The sequence below is a fragment of the Vitis riparia genome, chromosome 18 (genome assembly GCF_004353265.1).
Source record: "Vitis riparia cultivar Riparia Gloire de Montpellier isolate 1030 chromosome 18, EGFV_Vit.rip_1.0, whole genome shotgun sequence".
NCBI lineage: Eukaryota > Viridiplantae > Streptophyta > Magnoliopsida > Vitales > Vitaceae > Vitis > Vitis riparia.
This window is the reverse complement of record NC_048448.1, coordinates 34,446,942-34,467,387: the sequence shown is the minus strand read 5'-3', so window position 1 is coordinate 34,467,387 and position 20,446 is coordinate 34,446,942. Positions and strand designations below refer to the sequence as shown.

The following is a 20,446-nucleotide window of genomic DNA, read 5'->3' as shown; positions in this document are numbered from 1 at the left end:
TTCATTTTCTACTGAGAATGTTGTCTTATAATGCAGGCAAACTATCACCAATGGAGAAAACATAGAGAAAAGAAGAGTTTTATTTTTCAATTTGTTTAGCCAATAAATACCTTTCTTTAATTTACTTTCCAAATATGATGATGTTCAAAAATTAGGGAAACTTGCCCATGAAAATATAAAACTTGGGTCTGCTTTGGATTAAAGAGAAATCAGACTTGGCGGTACATGGATGTTTGCCCAAATATATGAAATTAATTTAAGTGAAATTAGGGGAAAAGTATATTAATACCTGCATTCTAGCATATAGTAATGGTTAGGTTGGTACTTGAAAATAAATTTTTTGTTCTTTGGAACTGAAATAATTTTCAGTTGACAGATTTTATTATTTGAAACAATTTTATGGAGAATTTATTCTTAAAACATAATAATTTTTTAAGAATATATTGATGGTGTTTTCTTAAAATATTATAAGAAATAATTGAAAATGTAAAGAATATTTTAAAGATTTTGCATTATACAATATTTTCATGAAAAACAAATCAAGAAAATTGCTTTTTCAATACAATATTTTTAATAACTATTTAAAAAAAATAAAATATTATCCAAGAAAACCCTATACCTAAAAAAGTCGGCATAAAGTATCTAATCCCCATTTGCAAAACGTTCAGTGTGTGAAGCGTAAGGGTCTTAACAAAAAATCATGGTATAAAATGTGGACCAACCAAAAGGCTTTATCCAATTCTTGTGGCCATGCAAAGCCCTTCTCTTTCTCTGCCCCACTTTCCACCCACACCTCTCACTCCACCCCCTCACCTCCTCTCTCTCTCTCACCTCCCACTTCTCCATGGCCACCGCCGCTGCCACCAAGCTCACGCCCCATCTCCTCTCTCTCTCCTCCCCCCTCCGTCGCCGGAAACCCCTGCTGCACCACCTCCCTCCGCCGCTGCCCCGGAATGACCGTTCTTCTGTCTTAACACTGGGACTCTCTTGCCGGAGAATTACTTGCAAGGCGACGGAAGTGTCGGTGGCGGAGGAGTCGTCGGCAGCCGGCGATGGCGAGAACTGGGTGCCGGTGGTGCCGCTGTCGGCATTGCCCAAGGGGGAGCGGCGCGTGATTATACAGGACGGAGAGACGATTCTGTTGTTGTGGTATAAGGATCAGGTCTACGCCATTGAGAATCGGTCTCCGGCTGAAGGGGCTTATTCCGAGGGATTGCTTAATGCGAAGCTCACCCAGGTTTGATTTTCAAATGCCTTTTTATAATTGCTACTATCCATTTGTTATGAATGCAAGTAAGCAATTTCGCTAGTTAATGTTATTAAGTGAAGATGCAAATTGGTATTTGAAGATTGAACATTTTCCAACTATGGAATTATTTGATTGATCCTACATCATTGTTGCAATTAATGTTAGGATTGAAAATAAATTAGGAATTTGCATATAAGTGTATCCCGCAAATCAGTAATCTCACTTCTCTTCCTGTTGAAGTACTATTGCTGTTGTTGTTGTTGGTTATGGTAGTGCTAGTAAATTTAGAGGAGAAAAGTTGTGTATTGATGTGGGTATCCCGAGAAAAGACTTTGGCATCACTTATTGGAAGGGTTCCGGAATGGGTTGATGGTTAATGGTAGGAAAATCAGAAGAGCTTTTTGAGTTTTGGGTATGATTCAGGAAGTGCTAGCAATGCAGGAAGTGCTAGCAATGTTTGGAATATTTTGGAATGCATTGAATAATTTGGGCTTTGATGGTTTCATGAAAATTTTATTTGGATTTGAGATTTCTGTTGATGAGTTGAGAATTTAGTTCAATTGATTGGTGTTGATATATGAGTAGAGATTTGAGTTGCAGCAATGATAAAGCACAGTGGATATGGGACTCTTACTGTGGTTGTTGTTATTACTGTTTTTGTTGTTTTTATCGTTACTTGTTGTGGGAGTGCTAAAAAATATAGAAGACAAAAGGTTGGGAATTGATTTGGATTATTATGGGAAAAGAACCCAAGCATTATTTGGTATTCGAGTGATTGCGAAGGGATTAGTGGCCAATGCTAGGAAAATGAGGTGTTTGTTGTTATTTCTTTAACATTGGGAGTATTTCTTGAATTCAGGAGCAATTAATGATGTTTGGGATATTTGGGAATTTATGAAGTATCATGAATAGCATAGATTTTGTTGCTTTTATGAGAAGTCTTTTAGATTCAAGATGTTTGTTATTGATTTGAAAACGTGGTCAATTGTTTAATGTCAATACATCAGTGGAGATCGGAATTGCGACAATAATAAATCAATGCATGGATATTAGATGGGTAACTAATAACTATCACATAAAAAGGTTTGGTTGATAAAGTAGAAACAAATCTGAAAAAATTTGTTGTAGTTTTTGTTGTTTAGTCTTTATGAACTAAGCCTTATAAATTCAAATACTTTTTTCAGTCTAATTAAAACATAATGAAACTGTTGTGCACGACCAAACTGTTGCAGATGTCTTCTCTTCGTCTTTCTCCAAATTGGCGATACCTCCATACTTCTTATCGGTCCTTATTTAAGAATCTAAAATACGTTCTTTTTTCTTTTCTTTTTCTTTTTTTAAATGCTTGTTATTTAAAAAATAACAAAAATTACTCAGATATTAAAGAGGAGCTCTAAAGAGACTTCAGTAAAGACAATTCATTGTGGATGCTTTATGAGCTCTTTTTAAGATTGTTACCAAATGGAGTTTTTCAAAGTGAATGCGATGGGTTTTCCTCAAAATTTTGACAAATTAATCAACTCATCAATAGGATTTGTCAATTTAGAAAAATATGCAGGTCCCTAGAGTCCAATTAAAATTAGACGTCAAATTGTTATATAACAATCTTGGGAACATATACAATGTGGGAGCCACATAACAGAACCTTGCAATGGTGATCAAAGACAGAGACTGAAAAGTTACCAACCAAACAAGGAAGTGAAAAAGTTCAGGGGCTGACATCACAAACTGATGCATCCGTAGAGATGCCAACAATGTTGATCATATCGGACACAATAACAGTGTCTTTATCTTGGAGTGATTTTGAAGGTATTACATCCTAATAAAATAAAAGATTGTTGGGTTGAAATTATACTACAACTTACATTATGAGTAGTTCTAACTAGAGAGGCACACAGGTTATGTGTAAATTTACTTATTTTGATCCTTGTATCACATCATGTATTTTGACTAAGCCTGAAATGTGTGAAATTTTTATTTCACCCTTGCTCACAATACGTCTTAAGGAAAAAAAACAAGGTTACTTTTGGAAGCACAGAAAGGGCAGATAAAGAACACATATATACCGCTTCTTTGTATAGTGGATTAGACTGTGGTTACCCCTCATGATAGAACAGGCCTGAGAGAAGTTTCCATTCAATAGAAATGATCCAGTGAAATGCTACTATTACACAAAGAGAAATCCAAGTTAAGAGGTTCTAAATCAATTTCTAAAGAGATGGAAGAGGAAACTTTCAATTCGATATATGTAGGTTCCTTTTTTTTCCCTTTCTTTATTGATAGAATTGCCCAGACACTCACCAGTTCCAGATTTTCACATACATTGGGTTTTTATGTAAGAGGAATTGAAAATGCAAAACCAATATGGAATTTATAAACCTTATTTAACCTCCAAAATCCATACAAGCAACTTGGAATTCAAGTAATAAATTGACAGCATGGTAGGATTATTCTGCAAACCTATGCTCGGTACCAGTTAGTTAGGAACTTACGATACATTTTGGTGCTGCCAAAGTATAGATTTGAAGGACACCATATCCTAACATTCATATATAAAATGCATTGCCTAGTGATATTTTTCTGGAATGACGAAAAGTAAAACCTGATGATGAATTTTTTTTTTTCCAGGATGGCTGTATTGTATGCCCAACAACTGATAGCACATTTGATCTTCAGACAGGAGAAATCAAGGATTGGTATCCAAAAAACCCTGTGCTCAGAGTTCTCACACCTGCCTTAAGGACGCTCTTCATTTATCCTGTGAAAACTGATGATAAAAATATTTACATCAGAATGAGTGGAGGTGTAAGTTCAGATGCATCAGCAGAGATTGTTTTCAGTGGGAAGGCTCAACCTGGTTTAACTGCAACCGATGTAAATGTGGAGGAGGTAATTTTTTCCTTTTGAAGTTTGCCAAATGATAATTCAAACCCATCACAAACTAGGGAAAAAAAAGTCAATATTTTCCATCTTCTGGTTTTAACCTGTGGTTTCCAACTTGTGTTCCAGGTTAGAATGATCGTTGATGAGGATCAAGAGGGTTTTGGTTTCACAGGGAAGAATGAATTGATAAATGGAAAGGCAGCTGTAGTTGGCTTCCTGTTGTTATTAGATTTTGAACTCTTGACTGGTAAAGGCATTCTCAAGGGAACAGGCTTCTTGGACTTTCTTTATGCTGTTTCAAATGCATTCAAGTAGGCCTCAGCTTCCTCTTAGGGATGAAAAGAATTTTTCTGATCCACATGGAGGTAATTTCTTTGTGTAGTCGGACAATACTTATATGCTTTATCTTTTGCATTTTTTTCTTGTTTTACTGTATAAATTATGTTGGTTCTATAAATCAACTCATGTCAATGATTGTTTATGTTTTGAGAAATATCTTTCGTCACACAGTCCAAAGTATTGATGGTTCAAATGTTTGGAACCACCACAGGATGTGTTTAGACATTTTCACAACTTGTATTTTGTACACTACTCTAAGTTGGATTATTTAACTTGTAACTGAGAATTCCTTACTGGCTGAAATTCTTAATTGTTCCCAGTAATCCTACTTTGTCAATATATTTCTAAGTGCCAATGAGCTACATTTCTGGACTGGCAAACGTCACTTTCTACAATGGCCATGCTGCTCTATTGTAAGCTTATTTCCCCACCATGTTGTGTTGCATTTCTAGCTGCTCCAAAGCATAGAAAAAGGTGGGCTGTGAATCTTGTGATAGGTGGTGATTTTCTAACATACAGTCACACTCCATGTTCATGAATAAAAAGGGTTCATATAAACAACCTCATTAAGTCAGGGTTAAGGCTTTATTATGTTTTTGTGCCTGAAAACTTGGTGTGGATAATTTTAGGGGTAATCATTTTAATATGCTCAAAATTGTGCACTCACACACAAGTAAATCAAGCTCCAAAGGAATTCTGGTTTTGAGGGTATCTTTATATGTGCTGTTCTCTGTGCACTCCACATCCTGGCGTTGCTCAGGGGTGCTTATAGTATGTATGCAAGAAATAAAATATCGATGCATTGAATACCACCCAGAGTGTTGTTCTCTGAGTTTATTCTTTAATACTGCTTCCTTGCTGAAATGCACAGAAGATGTGGACCTCTAGATTAAGTTGCCACTCTCTTGGTATGATGGAAATTTCTTGATCAGAGATGTGCATTTATGATTTATGCGCTTGTATGTGTGTGTGTTTTTTCCTTTGTCTTCTTCCACTGTTTTATTGATTCAACAGACACTTGATGCTTAGATAAGCTGTTATCTTGATGTATTATCTAATTCAGAAGCCCTTTGGTATATAGTTATTCTGTGAATCAAAGATGAATATGCAAATATTTGAGGCTTCTCTTGTCTACTGTAGAATAAATTTCTCAACTTGGAATAGGTGTTTTGCCCTTGACCGCTATACCAGTATTTCAAATTTCCCAATTCCGTAAGATGCCCGTTAGTCTCTGTAGCCAGAATAACTTGGAAGCAGTCTTTTGAGGGAACAGCGATATCCTGTTAGTTTCTGTCACTAGAATACCTTGGTAACGGTCTTTTGAGGGAAAAGCGATATCCAACAATTCTAAAGTTTCAAAGTTCAGAAGCCAATACACTTTGAATTCTTGATTGCATTTCTTGTTGTGACCAAATGATTAAGAAGCATCATCCTGGGAGGGAAAACGATCTTTGACAAATAGAAGTTTGAATGTTCAGAATTCATCTTCTTGTGATATGTAGTTTTTTTTCCAAAGTTGTTGATAGGAGACTAGACCTGCACCTGATGGTTGGCTTTCATTGTTGCGGTCAAAGAGCATGTGTCTGTTAACTCAAATCTTGTTTCTCTGCATCCCAGCAACCTTTGTACACCTTAAAGATGTTTTGAACTTTGACATATATGTTCATGTCTCTTTCAACAGTCCTAAAGTCATGTTCTGTTACTAGTCATCCCAAGAGTCCCACTCTCCATGCATAAGTCATGGATATGAGAAAACCCATCAAGCCTCTCTACTGATGAGCTTTGAGTGCAAGCTCTGTAGTTTATGAAGACCTTGTATATAAACACTGAGTGGATTTCTCAGGCTTAGGTTGATGTCTTCATTGTTGAGCACTCATTAAAGAACTTCATCACCATTTTTTTTGGGCGAGTCTCTAGTGAAAAATGGTTCATGATTCATGGTTCTTCAGTTGCCATCATACTATCATGGTCTTTGTTAATATGTCATTTTTCCTTACTTGTAGTAGTGTTGAAATCTGGAAAAGTATGGTGGTTGCATTACTTTTTACATGATTTATAAGGCATTCTAAGACTTAGCAAATGGAAACTTTTGAGGTCATGTGAATTAGTAAGCAACCTTTTTAGGTTGATTTGAAATCTTTTACTTTCAAAGGTGTTTGGGAGACCACCTTAATTGTTGAAAAGTAGGAAAAGTAGCTGTTGATAGTCAAATCTAACTTTTCATTTATGTTTGTTTCTTAAAAGACCACAAAAAAAAAAAAAAAAAAAAACTAAAGAAAATAATTTTCTTCATGTTATGAAAAAATGTGAGAAATTGAAATACTAATAAAAATAAAGATTTTAATAATTAAAATTAATTAAAAATTTATATATTTTAAAATTATTTGATCTTTATATATAAAAGGAAAAAAAAGAGTGAAATAAGGTTGAAGAAATGTAAAAAAAATCATTATTAACAGTAAATTTATTTTTTCTTCTTTTTTTTTCCTAATTTTTTCCCTCTCATTTTCTCCCAATTTTAAATATAGCCTAAAATATTTTCCTAGAAAGAAAAATAAATATTAAGAGCATGCTTGGATTTTAGAAAGTTTGAGAGGGAAAAAAATAGTGAGAAAAATTACAAGGAAGAAAAACATAAAGAAGATTTATAAAATATTTTATTTTATTTGGATGTTAAAAGGAAAAGTTGAGGGGAAAAAAATATGAAAATTATTAAAGAATACAATTTTCAGGTGAGTATTTAATTTTGTGCTAAAAAATTATTATAATTTGTATTTATTAATAACTACATTGTATTGTTTACTAGTCAGGCATACTTCAAAAAAATGATATTTACATCATAAGGTAAGATACCAATTTATGGGAATTTAAATTATTTGCAAAAATAGTATAAAAACTTGAAACAAATATGCAAAAAAATGTAAAATAAATTAAAAATGATTGATATTAATGTACTAAAATGTTAATTAAATCTTCATTACTTTAATTTAAAAAAGAACACATATTTCTTATACATCTAAATATTTTCATATTACAAAAATATTTATTAAATGACATTATACATAGTTTTTCAGATCAAATATATAAACATATATCCTTTGATATTGGTTTGTTAATAGTCAATCCATGATTTTTTAAATGAATATATATATACATATATATATTTGGTAAATCTAGACCCGTATTTTCACATGCGTTTTTATTCAATAATGAGATAGTCTTAGTAAATGAACCAATTTTAAGGGTAATAATGAGATAAAATAAATAAAATCCCGATCACATAGATGCTTATTTAAATTTAATAATAGGCTTGAACTCAAAAAATACTATTATTAAGCTTTATTCTAGGGTTGACTAATATTTTTTAAAAATTAGAAAAAAAATGGAAACCCCCTCAAAAAAAAACTCAGATTTGGGTCATACATATTCAACATTGGTATAAAAATAATAATAATAATAATTAAAAAATTGGAAAAATTTAGGATTCTAAGAGAAGCATCCCCAACCCCATATCATTTTTCAACCGGTGAATTGAGTATGACAAAGATTGAGAAGCTCAACTGGTAAATGGTCAACGTGGTCCATGCATGCATGCACCTCATGATTCCATTTTTCCAAACTGTTTCATGGTCAAAACTCCTTTTGTATTTTTGGTAATTTCTGAAGATCATACATAGTCAAAATGTTTTTGAGCCACCAGTTTTACAAGTGGGGGGAGAAAAAAAAAATTGAAATGCCCATTATAACCTTTGTGAGTGTTTTTTTCTTTTTCTTTTTTTTGAAAAAAAAAATTAGACAAAAAGTTATTCCCTGTGTGATGAGGATATTATTATATTAAAATATTTTTTATTTTTTTCCTTCAAAAAAAAAAAAAAAAAACCTATCTTTTAGATTTGAGGCCACTGTTGACATGATAGCCTACAATGGAAAAGTCGAGGGGCATAGAAAGCCATGAAAATGGATGGTCAATTGACCACTCTGAATTTCCATTGTGATTCATGACATCATGCATGACCTAAATTTAGATATTTCTAATGTAAAGTTAAATTTGACCCATTACAAGATACTGCAAATATATAAATTTTAGGTAAAAAAAAGGTTTAAAGAATAAAAATATAAAGTTTAGGTAATAATAATAATAATAATAATTGTACTATCATTTTCAAAGGTTCTTGTAGTTATGAATCAATTCTTTGTCACAATATATGTATATTTTCATAAACCAAATATGTACACAAAAATTTCAAGACAAATTCCCATATGGATCATCAGTGTCCAAAGAAGAAAATTGAAAAAAAGAAAAAAAAAACAACAAAATTGAACCTTTGTTTTTTTAATGGTTGATTAGTATTTTCCAACTACAAGCATTCCCGTTTCACTATAAAACTTTTTAAGTAACCAATAAAAATAAACTAACTTTAGGGCCACAAGCAAGCCTTCCCACGTCATCATCAATTGGTCAATTTAGAGTATAAAAAAAGATTGAGTCCACTAAAGAAAAGGGAGCAAAAATTTAAGTTTCAAGTGCAATCAATATTGTCACAATGCAACTATTGTATGGTCAACTTAGTCCATGGACCACGTTTTAGATTTTTTTTTTTAATATATGATAATTACAACAAAAATTGACAAGCATGTTTTTATATGGGTTGGTTTTATTGTGGGAATCTACACCCACTTACAATTTATTATGATGCTGAAATGATTTGGAAAAGCATTTTGTTTTTCAAAAATGCCTTTTTTGGTAATGGTAGAGTTCAATGATAGTGACCCGTCTTCATTACCCATGTTTTGGTATTAACAAATTTAAAATAATTCAATATGCAACAACCCATGCCAAATATATTATTGACTTTAAGCTCAAACAGACTCTCATAGTTTTAAAACGTGTTTATAAAATTAAGATAAATATAATCCCAATAATTTTCTCTCATATTTGATATAAGATATCACAAACACCATATCAACACAATGTCCTCATTGTATTCATAAGATTGTGAGGTCAAATAAACAAATACATTGTTTTCTTATATTGGGATCGATGATAAACTCTAATACTATTTTATAACGACTTATATTTAATCGTATAAATATTGTTCGTTATAAGCTCAAATAAGTTAAACTTATATATATATATATATATAGTCTTAATAACTTTTTTTCATATTCGATTTGAGTATAAGATGACAGCTATTAACATAAACTTTTTTTTAAAAAAAAAAAATTATATTGATTTTACTTTGACTCAAAATTGGAATAATTTACAAAACAAAAACATATGAAGCACTTTTAATTTAATATGTAAAATAAATTTTTGGTTCCAATTTATTTATTATCCTACAATAGATTAAAGGGAAAACTTTTGGTAATATTTGGATATACATTCTATTTTTTATTTTTTTTAAATAATTTTTTGTACAAAATATAAAAAATTTGAGAAAATAAAAATATTTAATAAATTTTAAAAATTTTACAAAGCGTTATCAAGTTTTGTATAAAAAATTTATATTTTATATAAGATTTTTTATTTTTAAAAATAAAAAAATACAGGGAAACATGTCCTTAATTTCTTTCTTTCTAATATCATAATAAAGTATATAAAATAAATTAATTTTTAATTTAATTTTGATTAGAATAATTTAACAATTAATTACTTTTAAATCCCTTCTCTTTAAAATTATTGACTTGATCCTCCAAGGCCATGAAAGGATGGTCAAATATGGTAGGTACATAAACCATCTGAAATTTTTATCCTTTGAGATTGGCCCTTGAAGATGCACTTTGGGCACGTGACGTCAAGCATTGTCTAATCATCATCATCTGCCTTTTACACTGCACGACGCTTTTCTCCGTTAATTGAACACTATTTTTTATTCACCATTTTTTCTCAAAATTTGTACTATATTTTCATGCCAATAAATTTGATCATTTTTATTTTTATTTTTAGAATATTATGTATATAATCACAATTTAAAATTTATTTGTTTATATGGTATAAAATATCACTATATAAACCTCAACCATGTGTTTGGTTCTTAAAAAGTATTAAAAAAAGTATATATTTTTAAAATTTTTGGTTTCATTATGAAAAATAAAAAAAAATCAAATATAATTAAAATTTGTCAAAATTTATATATTTTTAAATTATTTAATATTTATATAATAGAGAAAAATAAGTAAAATAAATTTGAAGAAATAAAAAAATAATTTAAATCTATTTTTTATTTTTAATCTATTTTTTTATATTTTCTTTTCTTCATATTTTCTCTCAAATTTTTTTAAACCATACATAGCCTTAATATATTTAAATAATATAATATTTTATGTAACATATATAATTTACTATATGATCTAATTAATATAAGAAGCAATTAGCAAAAATTAATGAAATTTGGCATAAAAACACAAGTGCAAAATTAAATATATATTTTTTTAACCACAATGCACGTGGGAAATTCCACGCCCTTTCAACACGTATTGAACCCAAGATTTCCAAAACGTGAACATTTCCACAACTTGTCCATATCTCTCATATCCACCGTCTACTCTTCTTTAAGATTTTACTAGAAACCCACCACCCTCCCTTACTTTGACCTTTGAAAATCTTGACTTTCTTCGTCACTCACAAATCATAATATCTCTTTCAACAGTCAACCCTTTCTACATTATTATATTCACCATAAAACCCCAAACCCCACTTCAACCCTTTTGACTTTTCCCATCTTCAACCTTTATAAATACCCACCTTCCTCCCACCTTTCGCACCATCACCTTGATAATTTTTCTTCCAGAATGAGTAGCTCAGAGGAGTTCGGAAGCTCAAGCTCACCCGTCAACAAGAAGTTCCGGGGCGTTCGCCAGCGAAAATGGGGGAAGTGGGTGTCGGAGATCAGGGTCCCGGGCACGCAGGACCGCCTCTGGCTCGGCTCCTACGCCACCGCCGAGGCGGCCGCGGTGGCCCACGACATCGCATCGTATTGCCTGCGTGGGGGCACGTCCTTGGACGGGCTTAACTTTCCTCACGTGATAAGTTCCAAGGTGAGGACTGATCTGTCCCCCAGGTCGGTGCAGAAGGCTGCGTCCGACGCTGGGCTGGCGATTGATGCTCAGTTTGCGATCCAAAAGTCGTCGGAGGATGGCTCCGGAGGCGGCAGGAGAGCTCAGGGTGGGGATCAGATGGAGGTTTGGGGGAATGCGGATGATAATTATGGAGCTTCACGGCAGGGGAGTGAGTTCAGAGGAGAAGAGGCATTGAGCATCTCCATTGATGATTACCTCTAAAATCCTACCAATAATACGAATGTACATATAATATCCCGAGCAAATTTTATCCGATCGGTTTTATTTGGATAGAGAGTGGTATGTTTTGTAATTTTTTTTAAAAAATTAGCATATTAGTTTGTAATACAAAAGTCATGGAAATGAAAACGGGATGATGTTTTCACACCCTGTGTGTTCTTGTTGTCTTTTGATGGAAGCAAACGGCTAGTATTTCGTTCAAATTTTCTCCTCCCGTCCAGCGAATCGTATAATGCCATGTGGATTGTTCAAGGGTATTTTCGTTATTTCATTGTGGTAAGGAGACCACGTGAATTACTATTGTAGCCTGCTGCGGGTGGACAATGGTATGTTATGTCTTCAGTCTTCACACCGTGTGCGCTCATGGTGTCTCTTGGTGGAAGCAAACGGCTACTGTTTCGTTCAAATTTTCTCCCCCGTCCAGCGAATCGTATAATGCCACGTCGACGGTTCAAGGGTATTTTCGTAATTTCTGAGTGGTAAGGAGAGCACGTGAATTACTATTGCAGCCCTGCTGCTGGTGGAGAGTTACATCACCGTCCTCGCCGCGTCAAAGTCAAAGTTACTGACTGGTCCCCTTGACCAACTTATAATTTTTTATGTATCACACAAATCCATTCATGATTCATCTTTAGCTGTATTTTGAATCACTTTTTGACGACTTCTTCTCATTTCGAATCCACAATTATTATTGACTTTTTCCTTTTTATTTTTTCTCAATATTCAAATTAAATTTTCAATTTTGACAGTAGGGCTCCCACTTGATCTCAAATTGAATATTCCAATCATTTGAACATAATTTTATTTCTAGCGTATGGATGAATTTTTTTAAGTCATATTTAATTTTTAAAAATAAAAAATAAAATTTATTAAGGATGTTGGATAAAACTTAATATTTATTATTTAATAATTTAAATTAACATTAAATTAAAATATAATTAAATTATTAACTTAAAACATATTACTTAATTCTTATTTTAAATATTAAAATTATTTAGTAAAATTAATTTAAAATTTATTTTAAACTATCAAATTTATATATTTATTAATATAATTTAAAATTGCTTCTAATTTTAAACGTTAAATTATTTTATTGAATATATTTAATTTATTTAATAATTTAAATTAAATTATTAAATTACTTTAAGTTACTAACTTGGTTTACCAAACATTCACTACCAGTTGACTTTAAATATAAGAATGGAATTGAACAAAATTGATAAATAAATGGATAATTAGGTAATATTTCAATGAGTAACCAAAATCGTAAAATTAAAAACCAGTCAATTATCACGGGAAAGTATCTGTTTGGCTGCTGAGAAAATTTTCCAAAGTGGGTATTAGCTAGACTCTTTGAAAACTTCAAAAGTTAGGGGAGTCGATCAAGACATGCATTGATGCCATGTGAACATTCAATACCCATCAACATTAATTAATCTTCAACCAATCTTATATACAAAATTAATGCATTTAGAAGATTAAGTGTGAAAGTTTTGAATGAAAGTTGAGGATGTGAAATTAATGAATGCACATGATATTGTCGGTAGATAAAATATAGTAATTGAAAATGACATGTCGGTTTGGTCACATTACTAAGTTTAGTTGATTAATTTAATTATCATTTATTTTTGTGGTTGAAACCGTTAGATAATGATTTGTATCATATCCATATTAAATTTATTTCAATTATATAGGTACAAAATCTATCTGTCCTCAATAAGGGTTTCCAAAAAGCCCGCGGCCTGCGGCCCGACGGGCTAAAGCCCCGCCCGAGCCCATTTCTGGATGGGCCGGGCCACGGGCCCCAATTTAGGCCCGGCCAGGTGGGCCGGCCCGTAGGCCCGCCACTTTAAAAAATATATATATATTAAAAAAATATTCAAGAAATAGAAAATATTACATTAATAAAAATATTCATTGTTAACTATTTTATTCATTGAATGTATACATTACATTTGAAAATGTGGGAAAAGTTTACATTACTACAAAATAAATACATCCCAAGTAGGTTGTCACCTACTTATTTGTCAATCATTTGTACTTTTCAACCATAAAAATAAAAATAAAAATATGACATACATTTAGTAAAATATTTTAATCATTATCTCTTGGCGGTGATGACGAACTAGTGAAATTGAAAGGTTGTTCTGCTCTTATTATATAACCAATCATTTCTTCACGACAATAAGATTCATCATAAGAAAATGTTTTTAAATTTCCACTTTCATCTTTACCTAATTGCATATAATTTCTAATATTTACATTAATTTTAGTTTTACAATTTTCATGATGCCTTTTAAAATGACTTGTACCTGCATTTGAGCCACCACTAAGAAGTTTGTTACAAATTTTACATTTTGCTTTTATTTTTTTATTTTTTTATTTTCTAAATTTATTTCTATTCTATAAAAAAAAAAATTCCATATATTTGAAGTAAATTTTTTGCTATCACATGCATTGGATGAAGAACAAGAACCACTTGCCATAATTATAATTATTGATAAAATATTATGCTAAAAATAATAAATGTAAAATTAAAATGTAACAAATAAATAAAAGAAAAAGTGAAGTATGTTACTAAATTGGAGAACCGAAGCAGAAATTCCTTCAATTTGAACTCTTTGAACCACCAATGCTTGTTTTTCACCACCAATAATATTAAATAATTTGAGACAAAATGCAATAATCGGAAATATTGTGGAATGGGAGAGAACTTAAGAGTTGAGAGAATAGAAAAAAATTGAGGGTATTTAATATTTATAGGGATTTAAATATTAGGATTTAATTTTTTTTTTTTAAATTTCAAGACCATTCAACGGTCGTATATTTGAAATTGAATTATGAGTGGCATGTTCAACGGTCATGTAACCGTTGAACAACCAACTCACTTTTATTTTTTTTCAAAAATCATACAATATTTCTAATATATATATAATTAATGCAAAATAGTTACACAAAAGAGGGCTAGCTGAGTTGGTGGCTAGCTCCCTTATGGTTCCAAAAGTCGACCCCTTCCCTTCAAAATTAAAAATTATTTTAATTTTTACCCCGCCCGCCCGCCAAGCCCGCCCAGCTTGAGGGCCCACGGGCTGGGCCACGAGCCTTAGATATATCAAGGGCCCGGCCCGGGCTGAGCCACGGGCCTTACTCCGGCCCGGCCCGTTGGAGACCCTTGGTCCTCAAGTCCTGCCCAAGAAAATAAACTCCACCCACCATTTATTTTTTCTTTTAATTTATTAATTACAAATGATGTCAAAAAAAAAATAAATAAAAAAAATTGAAACCATCTCCTCTTCAACCCTCACCCATATCTCCAAAAACCTTAAACCCATCCTAAATCCTAATTTTAATCTCTAAAGTTAAATTCTTCCTCTCCTTCTCCCTCTCCCCGTTTTTTTTTTTCTTCTTTCTCTTTTATTCATCCCATCTTCTTATCCACTTTAAGTTAGCAAAATAATAAATAAAATCAAAAGGGGAAGTGCCACATGACCTTATATCATGTTGCTCCAATTGCAGCAGCAAATGGCCATGGCCAAATGAGATTGGGAGAGGAGGGAAAAGGAAGTAGAACAAGAGATTAGAATTAGAGCTTTTGCATGCATGGTGTAGGCATGAAGGTTGATGAAGAGGTGCAATTTTCCTCCTGATCACATGCCTTGTACTATTTAAAATCGAAAATAAAAAATGGGTATATCTATTTGGACAAAGCCTGGTCCAAATAGAATGCCCAAGTTATTATTCCTCATTCCTCAAACCCTTCACTAGACATTATTCAATTCCCAAGAGAGGCCAACCCAAATGTTTGTACACCCCATTCATCACAGTTTGAGATCATAACAAATATCCCACATGACCTGTGAATCAAACCAAGCACATCAACCACACCACAAAACATAGAGAAAATTAAATGTCCCAAGAAAATCCCATCTTCACTACTCCATTTTCTGCTGATGCTGTTGAGGATTGTGTTGGGGAAATGTAAAAGGACCACCTGTGAGGAGCTTTGGAGGAGAACTTGATTCCAGAAGAGGCCTTCCAGTACCGATGAGGGAGGTGGACCGTCTCGCTCCATTCGTTGAGAGCAGCAGCCTGAATGTCCACCCAAGAACATTAGGTGCAAACACCCTGTAAAGGAGGAAGATATCATACCAGCTCGGGTACTTCACGTATGCATCTCCACGACAGGCCCCCGCCACCATCAACCTTGCAAACTCCTCCACCGGTCCACCGGTCACCTGTACCTAACACGAAAAAGGCAGTAGTGATAAGCATGCAAAGCTTTCATGGCAATTAATCACATTGTTGTAGTAGTAGTATGTGAGGAGGAGGCCAATGAATACTTTCAAAAATATTTATATAGATCAAAGAAAAAGACTTACTTCCCTTTCTTCCTTCCACTGCATCTCAGCACCATCCTCCAACATGAATTTGCCTCTAGTCATGTCACTCCCTATCCAACCATGTGTTGCAATGGTAATTCCAACCTCTTTCGCTTCGAATCTCAACGTCTCATAGAAGTTTATCAAAGCCGCCTTCGCAGCCTAGTTCACATTCAAAAATATATATTGCAATAACAATTAGAAACCACTAAATTGTTGTTTGCTTACTAAGAAAAAGTGCCCTCAACCAAGATTAAAAAACTAAGCATGAAAATCAACTCATCCAATGGATGTATACTTACTGCATATAAACTCATTCTTGGCAGAGGCAGCCAGTTCTCCACCGATGCATTAACAATGACTCGGCCATTGCTCTGTCGTAGGAAAGGCAAAGCGACGTACGTTGGATAAACATTTCCCCAAAAATTTATGTCCTACAAAGATACATGAGCAAAACATACATAAAAGAGAATCAAATTAGAACAATTCAAGGCAACTTTCTGCAATATATTGGAGTTCTAAACCAGCATTTAGTCCTTACCATCAAAGGGGGAAACACGGATGTGTCTATAGCTTCCTCAAAGTAGAAGGTGTGCCCCAAACTTGCCGTGTTCACTAGATGATCCACTGCAGAATTAAACACAAAAACAATTACAATCCAGGCACAAAATCCTATAAAGACCATACTTATAATCTCAATTCGATCATGAAGTATTGTTTAAGTCATCAATGCATATCAGAATAACTTATCAAATGAATGGTGCCAGTACTGCAATTGTCGAATTCATAGATATCAGCATTGACACCATTGGAGATGAAGTATGTGAGGATGAGACTAACCGCGGCCATAGTAATTGACAGTTTCGGTGACGAATCGCCTACAATCATCTAGCTTAACGACATCTGCAGCCATGATCATAACATGTTTCGCCCCTAGCTGCCTTGCATTCTCACCAATTCCTCGTAGCCTGTTCTCTCTCCTCGCAACCAACACAAGTTTCGCCCCCTTCTTTGCATACTCATATGCAACTTGCTGAGAATATTACAAACACAAATTTCATCACATACATGGGGTTTTGTGATCTGAACATAACTGATATCAGCTCACATGAATCAACGTATTGGGAGGTGGGTGTTTGCAGGTTAATTTACAGATATTTCTTGTTTTGTTGTCAATTTTGTTTGCTGGTGGGTTGATAAGCTCTCAAAAATGCTATTTTAGTTGAAGTATTTGATGTTTTTCAGTGGTTTGAGTGTCTTAAACTCACCTCTTACACCAGAAATTTGATCATCATCTCAACTATTCAATTTTGTATCTAATTCAAGTGGCCAATGATGCAGCCTAAAACTAGTTGTATCCATCAAAAGTCAGACCCTAATTTCATCATTTTGAAAATCCACAAACATGATATATATATATAAGAATTCATCACAAGAAAATGCCTTGATTTCCACAAAATCAGAAGTCATTGACATGATGAATGTGTTCCAGAAACAAACCATTTTCATATACTACAACACCCAAAAGAAAAAAATTGGAGACAAAAAGGGCAATTAATTAAAGAGGAGTGATCAGTACCTCTCCAATCCCAGAAGAAGCACCAGTGATGATAACTACTTTGTCCTCCATGTTTTCACTGTAAAGGGTGTTGTAAACCCACTCACAGGCATTGATGAAGGACAAAGCAGGCCATGCAAATGCCAGCATCACCAAGCTCGCTGGAGGCACCACCAGATTCAACAGAGAGTTGATCAGATCCATCTCTAGTAAGAAGAATGAAGGGCCTGCAGGAGGGTGGGTGGGTGAGTGGGTGGAGTAGTGAAAATGTGAATGTAACAGAAGAGAGATCTATAGAGAGAGAGAGAGAGGAAAGGGGCTCTGGATTTGGCCTGTAGTGCTGAAACATCAACAGACCATGGGCTCATGCAGTGGGTGAAGAGACCACGTGTAGGCTTGGAGGCTTAGTTTTGTGACGGATGGAGGTGGTTTTGGAAGGTCTTGCATGCAGACGTGAGCAGTGTTTGAAGCTTTGTGATCAACTGACGATAACCCCATTTGAGATATGCTTTGCTTTTGGTCTCTTATCCATTAATGCTTGTGGGGTCTGCTTTGAATTTTGTCATTTCACATTTGAATGAAGACTCAGCACACAAAGGGATGAAAGCTTCTTGTTGGTGGGGTGATTTTAATTCACTGTAATTTTTTTTTTTCCTTTTTTTTTCCCTTACATGTTCCCTTTTATTTTCTTTCCTTTTTTGCTTTCTTTCACACTTTATAGAATCCAAATACACAAACATTTAAGATATGGTAATAGATTTTCATGCTTTAATGATTTTATCTCATGCTCTTTAATTTCCTTTATGAAAACTATAGGGTATTGGTTTGCTCACTATGGATGTTACAATCTCAACTATTGAAAAGGTTGTACTAAAGTCTAGGCCATTGTGTTGCCCAAGGTTTTTCCTAAGGCAATTAATCAAAAGCCTTGATGATAACAAGACATTGAATTCAAATTCAATGATTTCAATGAAACCCTTTAAAAAAAAGTGATCTTAAAGGGCTTGAAATCAAGAAGACCATACATGAAATATCAAGATATCAAGATGGGGTTATATTTTAGTTTAAGTTTAAAATTAATGCCATGTAAAACTAGGAAAAGGTGCTATCAATAATAGGTAAATCCTTCAAACTTTTCCATGGCACTCAAATTATATATCAAAGATAGATTTAAATTATGTTTTTCATTAAAACATCATTTTGAAAGATTCCATTTTAAAATATTTTTGAAAACCAAAGATCTCTATAAATGTCGTTCAATTTAAAAAGGTTTTCAAATATATGCAATATCAAGTGTGTTAATGTTCAACATTATAAATTTGTTTAAAGGATCAAAATTTAAGCAAATGAGAAATTGGACCTTGGGGTTGTTGATCAATTGATGACTTTATTGACTGATTACTCGATGTGGCTAATGGTGCCCCTGAATGCTTAAAAAATGCACTCATCTAATGGTAAGTTGTCTTGAGTAATTCAACTCAATTGCATGATCAACTTATTGTGCCTTCCTGCTTCTTGATGATCACATACACGTAGTGCATTAAATGCACAACAACTAACTCGCTAATAAATCAACCAAGTGTTTGATTGAAACTTCAGGAAATTTGTTTCTAATGGCTAATTGACTTTTATTTCATATAAAAAGGCATCTTAAGTCACATTTGTGTTCTTCCACGGACCTAACATTCAATTATACTTATTATAAGAATTGAGAAACAATTATAGAGTGCATTTATTTCAAAACTTGCAAATATTTTATTGCACCTTGAAATCCTAGCCATGATTTTCATTATACTTAAAACTATTGAAGTGCAAAGTTTTGTAAAATCACCTTCCTGTGAACTCATTTTTGTATCATCTAGGTCTTAGTGAGAGAATGTGAAAGGAGTTGAGGGATACTCATTGGAGCATTATAAAAGTCTGTTAGAATATAGAAAATCCAGGTGTTAAAAAAAAATGCTTTGGTTGAAAGAGTTCTTAAAACACAGTGGATTACCTCTTTGCTTGAGATTGAAGTAAAGGAAGTGGATGTAGACGGTTAACCGAACTACCATAAGTTCTATTTGCAACTTATTCTCCCTTCTATCTTCATTTATTACTCACTTTACATATTGCATTGCTATCGTCTTATTTACTAATTGAAAATTAATGAAAGTTTTCAAAAATTAAAAGACACCTAATTCACCCCCTCTTGGGTGTTTTTCTAAGTTAGATTAGCTTGTCTCCACGCTTAGATAAAAGTACAAATATATAGAATCATGCTATAAATAAATTAATAAAACTAAAATACAAACTAATGGAACTATAGTACAAAACAATGGATGCAAGTTGGGTATATAGTATTGAGACCAAATTAACTACATAACATATTGTGATTGATCCTACTTTTTGGTACGTATCGATTTAGTATTGTAATAGGACTCTTTCCTTTATTTTGTTTATTAAATAAAAATATGTAAAAACATATATAATGAAAAAGATACATTTCCTTTTTGAGGAAAGAATACATTTGATTAAGGAAAGATTAGTATTATTGTTATTGTTATTATTTTATATTCTGAAAATATTTAATTAAGAGATCTATAGATAGAGGAGAGAGAGACAAAAACCAAAAACGAAACAAAACAAAAAAACCAAAAGAGGAAAATCATTTTGTACATTTGAGTTCCTTTTATCCCCTTTTTCTTTTTAGATCACACATAAGGGAGAAAATTATACACTACTGTTATCAGAGGGAAC

At 33.0% G+C, this 20,446-nt stretch overlaps 3 protein-coding genes across 3 annotated transcripts; 2 read left to right on the top strand and 1 right to left on the bottom strand.

Annotated features, from left to right (window-relative positions):
- Positions 1–779: 779 nt before the first annotated feature.
- Positions 780–4,843, top strand: LOC117907927. The gene is made up of 3 exons (XM_034821605.1): positions 780–1,237; positions 3,878–4,138; positions 4,259–4,843. The coding sequence occupies exons 1-3, from the start codon at positions 845–847 to the stop codon at positions 4,445–4,447; spliced, it is 843 nt and encodes a 280-aa protein (XP_034677496.1). The 5' UTR covers positions 780–844; the 3' UTR covers positions 4,448–4,843.
- Positions 4,844–11,256: 6,413 nt separating this feature from the next.
- On the top strand, positions 11,257–12,398 carry LOC117907928 (ethylene-responsive transcription factor ERF020-like). The gene has a single exon (XM_034821606.1). It carries the CDS (start codon positions 11,264–11,266, stop codon positions 11,750–11,752), a length of 489 nt encoding a protein of 162 aa, XP_034677497.1. The 5' UTR covers positions 11,257–11,263; the 3' UTR covers positions 11,753–12,398.
- Positions 12,399–15,510: 3,112 nt separating this feature from the next.
- LOC117907884 (11-beta-hydroxysteroid dehydrogenase-like 5) lies at positions 15,511–17,911 on the bottom strand. The gene is made up of 6 exons (XM_034821556.1): positions 17,729–17,911; positions 16,990–17,182; positions 16,691–16,776; positions 16,452–16,583; positions 16,150–16,311; positions 15,511–16,011 (listed from the first exon to the last, which is right to left on the bottom strand). Exons 1-6 carry the CDS (start codon positions 17,909–17,911, stop codon positions 15,703–15,705), a joined length of 1,065 nt encoding a protein of 354 aa, XP_034677447.1. The 3' UTR covers positions 15,511–15,702.
- Positions 17,912–20,446: the final 2,535 nt, after the last annotated feature.

Excerpts from the sequence above, each read along its gene's own strand:
- LOC117907927 (XM_034821605.1), top strand. The coding sequence starts at position 845 with ATGGCCACCGCCGCTGCCACCAAGCTCACGCCCCATCTCCTCTCTCTC. Across the intron at positions 1,238-3,877 it reads TTAATGCGAAGCTCACCCAG|GATGGCTGTATTGTATGCCC; the intron begins GTTTGATTTTCA and ends TTTTTTTTCCAG. Across the intron at positions 4,139-4,258 it reads CCGATGTAAATGTGGAGGAG|GTTAGAATGATCGTTGATGA; the intron begins GTAATTTTTTCC and ends CTTGTGTTCCAG.
- LOC117907928 (XM_034821606.1), top strand. The coding sequence starts at position 11,264 with ATGAGTAGCTCAGAGGAGTTCGGAAGCTCAAGCTCACCCGTCAACAAG.
- LOC117907884 (XM_034821556.1), bottom strand. The coding sequence starts at position 17,911 with ATGGATCTGATCAACTCTCTGTTGAATCTGGTGGTGCCTCCAGCGAGC. Across the intron at positions 16,312-16,451 it reads CAAGAATGAGTTTATATGCA|GCTGCGAAGGCGGCTTTGAT; the intron begins GTAAGTATACAT and ends AATGTGAACTAG. Across the intron at positions 16,012-16,149 it reads AGTGGAAGGAAGAAAGGGAA|GTACAGGTGACCGGTGGACC; the intron begins GTAAGTCTTTTT and ends TTTTCGTGTTAG.